Source organism: Micrasema longulum, unplaced genomic scaffold, assembly GCF_059751315.1.
Source record: "Micrasema longulum isolate JH-2025_06_02 unplaced genomic scaffold, ASM5975131v1 h1tg001262l, whole genome shotgun sequence".
Lineage (NCBI taxonomy): Eukaryota > Metazoa > Arthropoda > Insecta > Trichoptera > Brachycentridae > Micrasema > Micrasema longulum.
The window spans coordinates 26,520-41,919 of record NW_028278449.1 but is presented as its reverse complement, the minus strand read 5'-3'; the positions used below and the strand labels follow the sequence as shown (position 1 = coordinate 41,919).

General features: G+C 32.9%; 1 protein-coding gene across 4 annotated transcripts; it reads left to right on the top strand.

The window, feature by feature from the left end:
- The first annotated feature begins 13 nt into the window (after positions 1 to 13).
- On the top strand, positions 14 to 13,990 carry Shmt (serine hydroxymethyl transferase). Of its 4 annotated transcripts, none has more exons than XM_088234614.1 (9): positions 14 to 139; positions 4,550 to 4,791; positions 5,515 to 5,630; positions 6,582 to 6,742; positions 8,322 to 8,517; positions 9,677 to 9,807; positions 11,547 to 11,687; positions 12,122 to 12,341; positions 13,646 to 13,990. In XM_088234614.1, exons 1-9 carry the CDS (start codon positions 38 to 40, stop codon positions 13,882 to 13,884), a joined length of 1,548 nt encoding a protein of 515 aa, XP_088090740.1. In that variant the 5' UTR covers positions 14 to 37; the 3' UTR covers positions 13,885 to 13,990. The 4 variants fall into 4 exon arrangements, with proteins under 4 accessions (XP_088090740.1, XP_088090743.1, XP_088090744.1 ...); XM_088234617.1 differs by having other exon boundaries at positions 125 to 260; XM_088234618.1 differs by lacking the exon at positions 14 to 139 and adding an exon at positions 454 to 472.
- The last annotated feature ends 1,410 nt before the right edge of the window (positions 13,991 to 15,400 follow it).

Sequence of the window (15,400 nt, the reverse complement as noted above, 5' to 3'; positions counted from 1 at the left end):
GTCAGATATCTGTAATCTGTGGTTCTTGCCGAGAAATATGGAGCGACGCTGTTTGACACTTCTTGCTGTCTCGTTTCAGCACGTAAGGAGAAAAAATAATTATAGTGGTACTGTCTCTATTTTGCGGAGATTTGACTTGGTGAGTTGAATATAAGTTTTCGTCAAAAAATACTTTCTTAGACTTCTTTAAAACTTTATTCAAGAGTCGTTTATGTTGTGTTTATCTATTCTTGAATCTAATTCGTTTGTGGTTTTGTTTGGTATGTAATTACTATACGGATATTTTGATTAGATGATATATTATGTTTTCAACAGCTTGTGAAACCGCATTTTTGGTTTGAACTTTGTTTAGTATCCCGTTTTTAGTTTTAGCATCGTCAAATCTGTAGCTGATTATATTATATTAAAAAATAAAAGCGCAATGTGAATTAAATTAATATTTTCACAGGTGCTAATTTATTTAACGCTTTTGGTAAGAGCAATTATTTTTATACCTACCTACAAAATAATTATCTCCGTGGCTTGTATTGCCGATAGCGGAGAATTATAATTTTAATACATAAACTAAATTATAACAGAGCGTAAGCGACCTATTTTATTTGAAAAACATTTTCACATTTTCATATTGATTATATTCTTTGACTATGAAGAATATTTAGCATATTTTACACGATATCTTATTGGAATATTTTGTTTTCTATTTAAATGGAATGTTATTTTTTATTTAAATTTATTTTACCCCTATCGCTGATATTTTTTTAATTTTTTTATTATTTTATTAACGTAAACGGCAAATCTACCTTTTACACAAATTTATAATACTAACATATTTGGCTTAATATTTTTATACCCAAGATTTATAAAAAAATTAAACCTAAAAATTATACAAGATTTATAAAAAAAAAATAACCTAAAAATTATACATAGGTAGTAGAAAGTTTAAACAATTTAAGAATAAATGTAAAAAACAAATTTAATAATAAAAGTAATATAACAAGAAAATCGTAAGTACTGTTTCATACAGCTGGGCAAAGTGAACAAAGAATTGTATATATTATGAAATGTATAAATAAATCAATATAATTATCATCCACCATCATTGATAAAGTTCTATAGGAACAATACCCTACACTAAATATATCCAATACGTGGGAATAACTATTGCTGAGTTCATGAAGTCTATTCAATACGGCATTACAAGTATACACTGTCCGTGAATTGTTGCTACGAAACGGTGGCACCTGTCTAGTCATTCTTCCAGGCACCCTGAAGTTGATGAGAGATAACAGTTCAGGGCAATCCCACATTGAATTTAAAATTTTGAATTAATTTGAAAAGTCTGTAATTTTTTTTCTATCGTTAAGTTTTAACAAATTTAATGTTTTTAGTAAAAAAACGTAATTTAAAAATTCATGACCGATTCAAAGTTTAAAATTTCTATACCTTAATTATGCGGAACATAATGTTTTTTTGTCAATTTATCTTAATAAATATTTTGATAAATAATTCAGAGTGGAAGTGTCGTTTTATTTTCAAAGTTTTAGATAAGTTGATTGTACAATTTTGTCGAACAAAATTTGTAAGACTTAGGCACACAGACATATTAAGTATTAATTTAATATGTCAATGCCTAGGCATAAATGAAATTATCGGTTTCACGGCGAACATTTTTAAGAATTGAATATAGAAGCCAGGGCATTTACAGGGCTCATGACACGCCATTGGCTAGTTTAAGTGGCCACTTTAAACACTATGACATTCGTAATTCTGCCTACATTTGAATATTCACATTTCTTCAATAATTCTTCCAGCTGTCAATTTTTGTGAAGTAAACGCTGGAATCTTTATTAGTGGAAGTAAAATTCTACTGGGCCTCTTAAACCAGCCAATGGCAGGTCATCATCATTTCCCTATTCACACATATTGGTGCATAGAGCACTGCATTAGCACTCCAATTGCAGCATATCTAGATCATTTTTGTTACGTGGAAAGTAAGGTGGTCAGTCTGCACCAACCACTTCACAACGAGGTAGACTTATCTCCACTCTATTCCTTTTCCAGGATTATGACAGGTCACAAGCCCTAAAAACGCCAATTTTATCTGGATTCAAGGATTTGGACCTCAAGTCGATGAACTCTTGAGCCCAGATGCTGTCTTAAAAGTTGCAACTCCAAATCATCACATTGCATCCATTCAAAACCATTTAATTTCGTAATCATAGTAAAATCCTCCGTAAACTATGAGCGTCACCCAAAATGTCTTGGCTTGTCATAGGTTAATAGGTTATCCATCACTGCCCTAAGGGAAATAATCCAATACTCGTCTACAGACATTTAGACACACTAAAAATATGTTTCCTTTGTTCCCTATTTCTATTGGTATCTCTTCGTACTTTTACAGTCTTGCATCATTAATGAATGTGGATATTTTGCCCTTTTTATAAATGGTAGCTTTTTTTAATCATCGCTTTATTCTTAGATAAATAAGTTCAAATAAATATTGTTGCAAACCGCATTGTCTTCACCCGCACAGGTTATCCATAACTTTTTCAGCTGATAATTTTTTTATGTGGCAACAATGCCAAAAATAACTTTCCGTTTCAATAAATAAAGTTTCAAACTTCATAGCAAAACTATTGTTACTCAGTCAGTGTTTATTATTATCATTTTTGTTTTCTTATACACAAGTTAATTGCGTCAGATAAGTGTTTTTTTAAATATATTTGTTACTATTTATCTAAGTTCATGTTTATAATGAAAATAATGAGCTCTGCATTTGATATTGCTGATAAGTACATAAACACCCCCTGCAAATATTTGCAAATAGCTTATTAATTAGGAACAGTTCAATCTTCACACTCAGTAGCATTTTGCTATTTAACTGATTGAGTTCTCTTGTGCCTATATATTAAAATATTAACAAATATATTTTTTAAAAAGGGTAAGAAAAATAAGTACTTACTAAATAAAAATAACAATAGCACCTTTTCATTGCATATTTATGATATTTTATTATTAATAAATTGTAATAAACATGGACATAATACAAGAATATCAGAACAATATCACATACAACATTCCAAAACAAGACAAGGACAATCGAGACTAATAAATCATGGACTAAAATAAACTACCAGACAAAACTAAACAAAAGACTCAGACAAACTTTTCAAAAGATGTTAAAAATATTATTATCATCAACAGAGTAAAAATAAAAAATTATTTATTATTTTTGTAAAATGAATGTAATAATCCGTAAGGGTTAATAATTAAATTTTCAATTAAAAAAAAATCTAAAAATTTAAATTTCGGAATTGGATTCTATTTTCGTTATTTTTTGCACTATGACAGGCCCAAACGGGCCCAAATACAATGGTGAGTTATAGTGTAAAACACTGAATTTTATTGTTAAAAACATAATGTTCTTTTAGTTCCAGAATATTTTTGTATATTTTTTAGTTAAAACTAAGTAGGCCCCTACTTAGGATTTAAAATCTGTTTTTATTTTATGTGTATACTTAAATTTACACAAATAAAATGCCATCTAAATAAACTCATTGAAATCAAATTAAAGTAATTAAAATTATGGAATAATATAGCATTCAAATTAAATTTTCATGAAAAAACAAAAATTATGCAATAAGATTAAGAATTTGAGTACATATTTCCTTAACCCGCCCGCTCCTGTAATGTAACCTGCGTTGAAAATTGCGCTTAATTAATGAGTATCTCGGCAATTACTAGTTTATAGTATAAATATTACCACAATTTTTTTCGCATAAATCATTCATTGAAACTCAACACTAACTCCTCATCCAACCCCAGGAAGAACTTGCTGACAAACCGAGTTGTGGAGAAATGGAATGGCCTTCCCGAGAAAGTGATTGGTGCTAGTTCAGTTAATGTGTTCAAAAACCGCCTAGATGCACACATCAGTTTATAATGTTTAATAACCATGTACACTTGATATACACGCATCAGCTGCTGGTGTATTATTATTAATAATAATAATATTTAACTACATTTATTGTTGAATTTTTAATTAAATATTTTGCCCATCAGGATCTCCAAAAATGACAAAATATCGAGTACCCTGAGACAAATATATAAAACATTCATTTCAGAGAAATAGATGTTATCTAATTACATCACTAAGCAAGAGACATATACAGTTTTAATAAGATAAAAAGAGACAGTGATCATCAGGCGATCATTTCGCAACCTCAGGTTACCTAAGGTAACTTTAGGTCACCACACAGAGACTCGAGGGAGTTTTTCACACAGTATGTTAAAGGTTAAAATAAACAACTTAAGATAAATGTATTTTTGATTGTATTTTTGGTAAACAGAAAAGAGATAATATTATCTTAAAGTGGAAATTAATAACTCTGCACTGTAGATACATTTGTAGTTTGAACAAATATTCTTCAGCACTGATAAGAGAAATAAAAACAAGAACTGTAACAACTTTAAAAAACATTCACTCGCATAGTGTCTGTATTGATCTTAAAATATCACATTATTAAAAGGAAATTGTTCATTATCGTAGGCTCAATCGCAGGCTTCTAAAGCAAGGACAATATTCACAATGACCTCCGATAAGAAGAACCCAATGAACGCCGACCTGTGGGATTCGGATCCTGAACTTTTTGACCTCATCCAGAAGGAGAAGAGACGGCAGGAGTCTGGCCTCGAGATGATTGCCTCTGAGAACTTCACTTCTCTTGCTGTATTGCAATGCCTCAGTTCCTGTCTGCATAATAAGTATTCAGAGGGATTGCCCGGATTAAGGTAAAAATTAACTGCTCAAAATCTATAATATTAACACATTTAGGGACCCTTTTTTTTCCTAGATCCACTCATATAAACACATATGTAGCTTTATTATTCTTTTTATTTATTGTAGTTGATAGTTTGAAGTAAATCTTATTTGACTAACATACTGGGACACTTTTGTAGTAGACTGTTTTTTTATAAGGACACAACATCTCCTATCATATGAGTCCATTACGGGTGAACCAACTGATATTTTAAAAGTGAAGTAAACTCATTGTTTATTTTACATTTCTGTCATCAGTAAATTCCAAAGACCTTTTTTTCTTGGTTCTTTATGTCCAAAACATCCATGTTAACTATTTTAAATATAACTGTAGTAAAAATATAGATATATATACGAGATACACTGCAATGATTGTTATTGATGGTGATGATATTTTTTAAGATGATTCAAGAAAAACTTGTTAATTGATAACCTTTTCACCCAATGTATTTATTTTTATCCAGTTATTTACATGCTGTTGGAAAAACTTGGTCTTGAAAACAATCGTTGCATTTTGCATTGAAAACAATCATATCAACGTATCAGAAGTAGTGTATGTTTAGTACATATTGTGTACTTATGTTTGTGTTACACAATCGCAAGCTGTTTCCACAACCATTTGAAATATTTATTGATTCAGGTGATATCTACATGATGTTTAAGTTTCTATGAAATCTAAATATACTTGATTACAGATATTACGGTGGCAATGAATACATTGATGAAATAGAATATTTATGCCAAAAAAGATCGTTGGAAGCTTTCAACTTGAATCCTGAAGAATGGGGAGTCAACGTTCAACCTTATTCAGGTACATTTGAACAGTACTTGTTAATTTAACCTAAACTTAACTAATTATAATTGAAATAAATAATAAATATTCAATACTTTTTTTAAAATTACACAAATAAAAATAATCCAAATACAGCAAGCATTTAGGAAGGTTAAAAATCATTCATTTCTTTCAGCAAGTTTTGGATTTTGTTCTTTCAGAAAGAAAAAAAACCGAAATTCCTGATTGTAAGTCGCCATCAATTATAAGACGCACCCTTATTTTTTTAGTAAAAAATAAATACCACTAAAACCTTATTATAAATGCAGTCGTACAATCATAGAAAAAAGTATTTAAGAATAGGCATAATATTATTTATGTACTTTCATCACCATCAGAGTCTGAAATTTTTACATCTTCCCACAAAATGTCATTGAATATTCGCTTCAATTATGTCAAATTTACATCCTGCAGTTCGGTTTCTATGCCATTTTTCATACACAATAACTTTTCTTTTCAATGAAGTCAATGGAGCCTCCTTGCCGACATTTAAAACGGTAATTAAGGACCATTTTATTAATAGATTGAGTTTTTCTACTGACATCTCTTGATGAAACTGCATTTCAATTATAATAATACAAATACATGTATAGTTTCATTCCACTTTTATTTATAATTTTTACCAGCTTACATTTTACCTTTTTACCATTTTTTTTTATTTTTACAGGGTTTTGTCGTGGCCGACATTGTAACCAGTCTGACGAATGAAACTATACCCATACGTATTTTTATTATTATATGTAATTACAATTTTACTAGACAGAGTTTTACATAAATTGTGTGATGCTATCGACTATAAGACGCACCCCGAATTCAGAACAACAAAATGGGAAAAAAACATGTGTCTTATAATCGAGGAAATACAATATATCTGTTTTCATCATTCTACCTTCTTCCTTTTGTTCTACATTTGTACTTAAACACTGACAGGTTCTCCGGCCAACTTTGCCATCTACACGGCTATTGCAGAACCTCATGGCCGCATCATGGGGCTGGACCTTCCGGACGGCGGCCACTTGAGCCACGGGTTCTTTACTCCCACCAAGAAAATATCCGCCACGTCCATTTTCTTCGAAAGCATGCCGTACAAGGTATGCCTTCACTTGTTTGTCAATCGAATTTGATCATCACATGTTAAATAGAATTAAGTCTCAGGTCCTTCGCACACTGGCAACCGAAACCAAACTAAAACTGGTTAGCAACAGTAGATCCAAACTAGTTGGCGACCGAGCTTTTCTCAAGACGCTACTGAAGTTTTATGATTTCAGTCACTATCTCATCTCCCAGTGCAGTGTCACTGTCATATTGGGTTTAAAATTTGTACAGAATAAAATGATGATGAAGATGCCATTCTTCATTATTGTTTTCAATGATGGCGTAATTGTCTAAAAATAATATTTTGGGTTATATCTTTTGTATATTATTTTTATACCTGGTTATTGTTGAATAGACTGAATAAGTCCGTAAATAAATAAATAATTTAATAATAAATAAATATCTAATAATAATAATGTACCCATCACCACCTGTATTCCTGGACAACAACAGTTTAACGGTAACTCCAAAAGTCAAGTATCTAGGGCACATACTGACTGATGATTGTAAAGATGATCAGGACATAGAGAGACAGAGAAGAGCCATCAATGTCAGGGCCTCTATGCTAGCAAGACGCTTCTTTCAGTGCAGTGACGAAGTGAAAAAAATCATCTTTACTTCGTATTTGACGTCCATGTATACAGCGGAACTATGAAATAAGCAAGCAGCACAGTATAAATTAAGGGTCACGTATAATAATTCATACAGGCAATTATTCGGACTGCCTAGGCACTGCATTGCCTCCGAAATAAAATCAATTTAATCCCAGTCAGTGAAGAATTCACTTCCCTCTTTTCTCAATCCAATCAAGTACATATTATGTACTTCTGGATTGCTTTCTTTCAGCACAAAGATGCTAAGGCTACCAGATTACAGAGAGCTCCTTCGGGCAGCTTTTCTCGTTTGACAACAAACAAATTTTCCGTGTATGTGGGCAGCGCCAAGGAGACTTATGTCCTCAGATGCGGTGTGCGGTATGTGTTGGGCAAGCTGTAGTGCCTCCGAAATGTTCACAGCTGGACGGGTAAACACCTTCGCTGCCCTACTTCGCCAAAGAGCCTGGAGCCTATGGGAACGCCTGAAATGCTCTAATAACGCGCTTCTCCAAGCCACCGCGGGGTGGATTCATTCTCGTTGTTCGACCACCATAAGTGCTTCACATATAAAATTTTATTTTATGTTTATATGGTTGAATTGGCTCTGCACTATGTAGCCATTTTACTGGAATAAAAACAATAATAATATGTGCATAGTCGTAAAACATGTAATCATAAGTACAAGGGTATTTTTCAACCTCCTGAACTAATTTAATGTTTTTTTGCTCGGACACGGCGTGAATTTATTGAAAAACATATTGAAACTGCAGCTCAACTCGAAACTAGCACTGTACAGGCGACTAGCACATGGAGTTGCGTCGATGTTGAAAACTAATTTTTGACATTTTACCAATTTTCGGCATTCACAGGAGAGCAACTTGATTTTTTAAAATTGCCTTTAGTACAAAAGAACTTAGTTTAAAAGAAGAAGAGATTATATTTTTATGTATTATAATGTTTAAAGCAATAAAACTTTTAGGTGAATGCTGAAACAGGATTAATTGATTATGAAAAATTAGCGGAGACGGCTAAACTCTTCAAGCCGCGCATCATCATTGCCGGTGTTAGCTGCTACTCTCGCTGCCTGGACTATAAGAAGTTCCGACAGATTGCCGATGAGAACGGAGCATACTTGATGGCAGATATGGCGCATATTTCTGGATTGGTTGCAGCAGGTAAATCGAACAAGCTCTTTAATGCTAAGTCAAAATCAACTAAAAAACAGTGTTCATATAGTACATAAAAATAGAACTTAAAATATTATTTTTCAACCCTTGCTATCACACTTTAAATCAGGGGTCTCAAAATACGACCCGCGGATCAACACTGGCCCGCGAGGACCACCAATTTGGTCCGCCCCGTGGTGATAGGGGACTGCATTGGTACACTAAATGCAGCGTATATTGATCATCTGTTAGAGGAAGATATGGTGATCAGCCTTACGCTTCAGGTGCCAGTCCGGGAACATGAAATGTTGAAATGTAGAACCACAAAAATTACAAAATGAACAACAAATCGAGAAACACAATAACTAACACACATTATGAAATCAAACATTTTAACAGTAATTAATATGAGGTTTATTCTTAAAACTTATGTACAATAAACAATAAGTACATACATAGGTATAAAATTAAATATTATAATCAATGGGATACATGTAGCTGTACTTTTGTAGATCAAGTTTACTAGTGGAAATTATCTACAGCAACTTCAGCTGGCTAGGTTATAGCCCTTGGGATTTTGTGGAGAAGTCAGTGTGGCCCTTAGGCTAAATAGTTTGGAGACATGGAGACCCCTGTTTTTAATTGTACTCAAAGAATGTGACGGTTGTAACACTTTTACGATTTCAAAAATGTGTTATAACCGATAACGCGATAACTTATGATTCCGCAAAAGTTTCTGTTCTGGTAAATGTAATTCTGTAACAATTTGAAAAGGCACATTTTTAGGAAGATTAATTTGTAAATATTAAATATCTTAATTAATTGCAAATGATTTATTGTTGCTTCGTTCTTTATTGTTGTTACTATTATTACCGTTATTGTTATAGGTACATAAAAAAACTTATTATTATTACGAGACTTATTTTAAATTGTTTAAATTACATCTACACTCATTTAAATTTTGGTATATTTAACATTTAAATTATTTTTTTCATTGTTATTGGTGTTCACATATAATTGGTGAAAGATGTTTAGTGTTTATTTTATGAACTGTATATATATTGTGATCTCTTTTACTGTTTGTGAACTGAAAAAAAAAAAAAAAGTTGTACAAAAAGCATTATTCTATAATAGGGATAAAATACATTACTACGTAAATGTGTTTCAGGTGTGATTCCTAGTCCATTTGAGCACAGTGATTTTGTGAGCACCACAACTCACAAGACCCTCAGGGGGCCGCGGGCGGGGGTCATCTTCTTTAGGAAAGGAGTCAGGAGTGTTAAAGCTAACGGAGACAAGGTATTTATTTTGTTTACTCTTAATTAAAAAAACAGACTAGTTCCTTAACACTCATTTTTATTTATTTAATTCGATACTCATATTTTTAGTCGGTTAGTAAAATTACTTGCCTCACTAGGTAAACCATAGGGATTGCAATTTATTTATAAAAATTTCCAGTATCAGCAAATAAGTATTTTATGAATCATTTTAGAGATTGTGTCTTCTACTAATTGAAGACCTCAATCTAAAAACATTTGATTTTATAATTCTGTTTATGAGTCCATATAATCGTTCTTTCCAAATACTTCTAAGAAAATCACAGGCACCTCAAATTCACTGTTAAAAATATTTTTATTTTTTTTGTGAAAACAGTAATTTATTGTCCACATCAGTTGTTTGAAAACATCAATTGTCCCCATAAATTTGTTTGAACTTCCATCACTATGTGGCGCCACTATAACTCATCATTTGTCATGTGGTTCGACACTGACAGTTCAGAAGATATTCTCGATAGAGATGGGCATTTCGGTTTTTTATAAGATAAGTAACAGTTACCGTTTTACAAATTAAGCTGTTCCGTGAAGACTTTTAAAAAATAACAGTTTAGTGCAGTGTGCGACGACAACGACTTCGGGCTGTTTAAAGTTTCATTTTCAAGATACGGATGGACAAGGGCACGGGTGTGGGGTGAGCGGAGACGGACCGGGGAGATTTCATGTGTATATGTGTGTGTACTCTTCCTTGGGGGATTATAATACGAGTAGGTAGGCATTATGGATAAAGATTTGAAGTTTGAGTTTGAAGGGCGGAGCGCAGTACGGAGTGGAGCGAGCATTGAATTTTTTTGAGCGAGCAATGTTTTTTTTTATTTACTCTGCGCCTGGTCATTTCGATTTAGTTTTTTTTTTAAACAATTTAATTTATTTTTGTGAAACTGTTTTAGCTGTTTTAAAACAGTGTTTACTGAATATTTTGACACTATTACACCACTACTAGACAAATTTCTGTAAAACCGCTTTCAACTATTCATACTAATTTCTTAATAGTTTGCACTGAAAACCACAAAGGTCCTTCTTCTTCTTCGTTTTTTCATGGCCTTTTCACCTCTCAACTCGGGTGTCCACAAAGGTCCAAATATTGTCTAAAAAACAGCAAATGTCACACTGGAATTATATTTAATGTTTAAATATATATACAATATTTATATAATCTTCAAATTGTATACAGTGCACTAAAGTATATCTATGATTTTCATTTCATTAAAAGACAAAAACCATAATAAAACCGTAGTATTCACTTTAAACACTCCTGGAAAATTGTTGGTTTGTGACATTTAAGGTTTTTAAAACAAGGTTTTGTAGGCTGGCAATCCATTTGAAAATGTAGTTTGAGGCATGTTCCAAACTATGGAGAATTTTCTGACTGTTCAGACTAATGATTTATTTTTATTGTCTATTCACATAAGAAAAATAATACACACTGATTTTACAAACAATATATACATACAATTTTGTCCCAATAAACTGCTAAATAATATTTACAATATTTGTTTCTACCCAAGTATTTAAGTCGCAAGCTTCCATGGATTTTTTTAAACAGGCATTTGTTACTGGTTAGCTAATTTATGAATGATGACATAGGTGTGTGTATTTAAAATATGTTTGTATTCTTATTAAGTCTAAAACATTTTTTATAACACAATTTCCGGTAACACTTAATGTTTATTATTTCTAATTTTGTGTCCTTGTTTTAACCAGGTGATGTACGATCTAGAAGCCAAAATAAACCAAGCTGTGTTCCCTGGACTTCAGGGGGGACCACACAACCATGCCATCGCTGGTATTGCCACTGCCATGAAGTTAGCCAAAACTCCTGAATTCCATAACTACCAGAAACAAGTGAGTACAGATATTATATTTTTTAACCCATCATTGGTTTTTATTTTGGTAAATTGTCTTGTAGAAACTAGGACCATCCAAAAACCCTTAGAAGCATATAGTTTTATCTGCCATCTTCGGACGTATGGTATAAAAATATGATAAATATTTTTGAATGTTTTTTCTGATATTCTTTCTTTTAAAAAATTTAAAACCGGTTTAGTTTTGGAGTAAGGAAAATAGGAATATTAGACCTAGATTTTGTCGAGTGTTTGTTAATCATTTGTTATATTTGCAGCTAATATTAAATGCCACTTATCGAGGTGGGAAAAGGTGTCTAATCTGAACAATATTACGTTTATAAATATTTTTCATATAAAATTTCAGTTGGTTATGTTATATTTTGAATAACATAAAAATCTTTAATAATTTGAATGTGTTTTTTATGTCCTCAGGTTGTTGCGAATGCGAAACGGCTGTGTTCCGGCCTACTGTCTCGAGGGTACAAGGTCGCGACGGGAGGAACTGACGTGCACTTGGTGCTTGTGGACCTCCGCCAGAATGGGATCTCCGGAGCCAAGGCTGAGAGGATCCTGGAGCTTGTCTCCATCGCTTGCAACAAGAACACAGTCCCTGGAGACAAGAGTGCTTTGAATCCATCAGGATTCAGACTAGGTATAAGCGCACCATAAACTTGAAGTATTATCACATATAACCAGAAATTAAAAGGAATAAAATTATTCGCTTTTACAAAGAGGAAGGAGTACAAACTCTGTCGGCTCATGTACATATAAGTCACCGTACAATGGTGATCCGTAATATCCTAAAGAATTATGCATTCCAGGTGAACTAGCTGATGTCATACTCTTATGAGCTACATATACAGCGATAGGAAAAGTCATTATACGCACATCTGCGCTCGCAGGGCCTATGGCACGGAACGCCCTCCCAACAAAAGTGCCGAACTGTAATAGTGAAGTAATGTTTGGGAAAAAAAAAACCAACCTGTTCTCAATATTTGAATATATCCGTAACATGTAAAGAAAAAATTGAACTGAAAAGTATTACTTAAATTTTAAATCAAATAAAAATAAATTACTCTCTAAAGTACTCTCTCAGTCAGCCCTTACCCTAACAACCAGGCACATGTCCAATAAATTAGTGAAAACAGATTACATACATACAAAATATGGTCAAATTTTTAAACAGATATTTCGTAAAAATAGTTTATTTTGAGAAATTTGTACTTTCATCTTGCGTATATTAAAATTATTAAAAAATTACAAAGTAATGTTCAGTATCTTTTATCGAGCGGCAGATTACTGAAAGAGTAGTGTATAGTGTTGAATCACTTTCAAGCGTCCTTGAGTATTATATTACAAAAATGGCGCCATATAATTTTTTTAATAGTAATTATAATAACAGTTTTTCAGGCGAGAAGTAACTTTTTGAAAAAATCGAAATTGTCATTAGACAATTAGAATAATTATATCTGGAACAAATGTAGGACCTAAACATGTTTAACTCATTTTTAATATACAGATAGATAGGTTTTTCTCTATATTTTACCTACACCATTAGAAATGAAATGAAAAATAAAATGTGATTGATTTGCTAATTTTTAGTAAATTTTTATAACGTGACTCATTTATACATTATTCCTTTTTTTCATAAACGAGGTATTCTTGTGATTTAACCAAATATTTTTATTTTTAAACCATTTTCAGTGAGTCCTCGACACAATAACCCGACTGCTTATGTGATCTTTACACAATTCCTACATAAACATAGGCATTTGTAGACTTGTATTGATGTCCCTTATGTTCGTCAATGCTTCTTTTATTATTTTTTGGTGTTTTTAACTGATCTTATATTGTAATATTTATCCCTATGAATTTTATAAATGGACAATGTCCATAAATAAAGAAATAAATAGGCACATTGACAAAATAAATCATTACAATATTTTGCTTTTTTAGGCACTCCCGCTCTTACGACTAGAGGATTTAAAGAACAAGACATGGACAAGGTCGTGGACTACATAGACAAGGGCCTTAAACTGTCTCTCGAAGTGTCCAAAGTATCGGGCCCCAAACTCGTCGACTTTAACAAGGTCTTAAATGAGAATGCGGGGATCAAAGCGCTAGTAGAAAATTTGAAGAACGAAGTGGAAACATTTAGTAAAACATTCGGAATGCCAGGATATGCTGATTTCTGATATCCATAATTTTTCTAATATGTTTCTCATTATTTTATGTCTTCAGATTCGATAATGCTTTACATCTTATTTCTTTATTTTAAATAAAATATTCTTTTTTTCCAAATGTTTTTATCTGTTAGCTATATATTGGTTGAAAGTTACTTAGGAAATATTATTATGTATTTTGATTGTACTATACAGTAGTTCACATACTATAAGGAAGATGGCTGTAAGTCACATTTGGTTATTTCGTCTGAAAACAGATTTAAACTTTGATTAATAATATAGACTGTGTTCTAACTGAGCGACTTCAAACGATGAGTTTAAAAAAGAGATATTTTATTATTTTAACATTGTGTGTTATTCATATTAATACATTAATACGTAATCAACAGAGATGGAGAGCAATATGGAAGTCTGGGCATTTACATGGCTTATGACCTGTCCTTGGCTGATCCAAGTGGCCACTTTACACACTGTGTAACATTCATCATTCTGCCTATGAACATCCGTATTTCTTTCTTGATGTTACAAACTTTAAAAGTTGAAACCATGAGTCGCAAAGTGTTCGTTCGAATGTAGTGAAATTTTAATGTGATAAAGTGAGATAATTCTATTTTGTACAAATGAACTTCAGAAACGAAGGCATGAGATGCCGAGGGGTAAGTTTGTAAAAAATAACTATGAACCACTGACTGCCAATAAATGTCACATATCATAAATGATCAAAAAGTAGATACAAACAGTGTTGCCATTAAAATATGTGTTCATGGGTTAGCCAAAATTTAAAAAAAAATCCACTACATTTGGGAGGGCAGATATCTTTCTTGAAGATTTGTACTATCATTTCAACTAGTCAAACTCGTTAGCGTCCACATCGCGAACCCTGGACAATGGGATCACACTCACAACGGTGTGATCACAGCAGATAACAGAGGATGAAAGGCGAGTTTCTGGCGCCTTCAAACTAGAACCAACTAGCTGAGGGAAGGTAATCCCGACAGAAAAATCCACCAGAGAAGGCAACGGGAAACCACTCCGGTCATCTTTTCCAAGGAATCACTATGGCGAGTACATCCAACAAGCATTTGTCCTGGCCTCGGAGTAGCGCAAAACCATGATGCTTTCACCACACATTCGACGAAGGACAGCCGCAGAAGCAGTGAGGTACAAACAAACCATGATCTTAGACATTCCCTATCCTATACCACCACCAACCAATGGCCTTGCGTCAGATCTAGAAACAGTTTTATCAAAGTCGCCTCTCCTATCAAATCCTCACAACAGACAGGAAACTGTGGCAACAGGACCTTGGAATGATACCGTGGATGGATCCACACGAGAGTATCCAAGTAAGTTAACATCTACTCTCTATAGATCACCCACAAAAGACTAAGGGTGGGTGTTTCACAATGTAAACATAATCTCCAAAGGCGGGGGATAGCTCTCTGATATCCTGTGTGACTGCGACGCAACCCAGGAAGACAGCCACCTTGCTGATGAGAGAAGGCTACACTCCTGGGGACTTTATTGT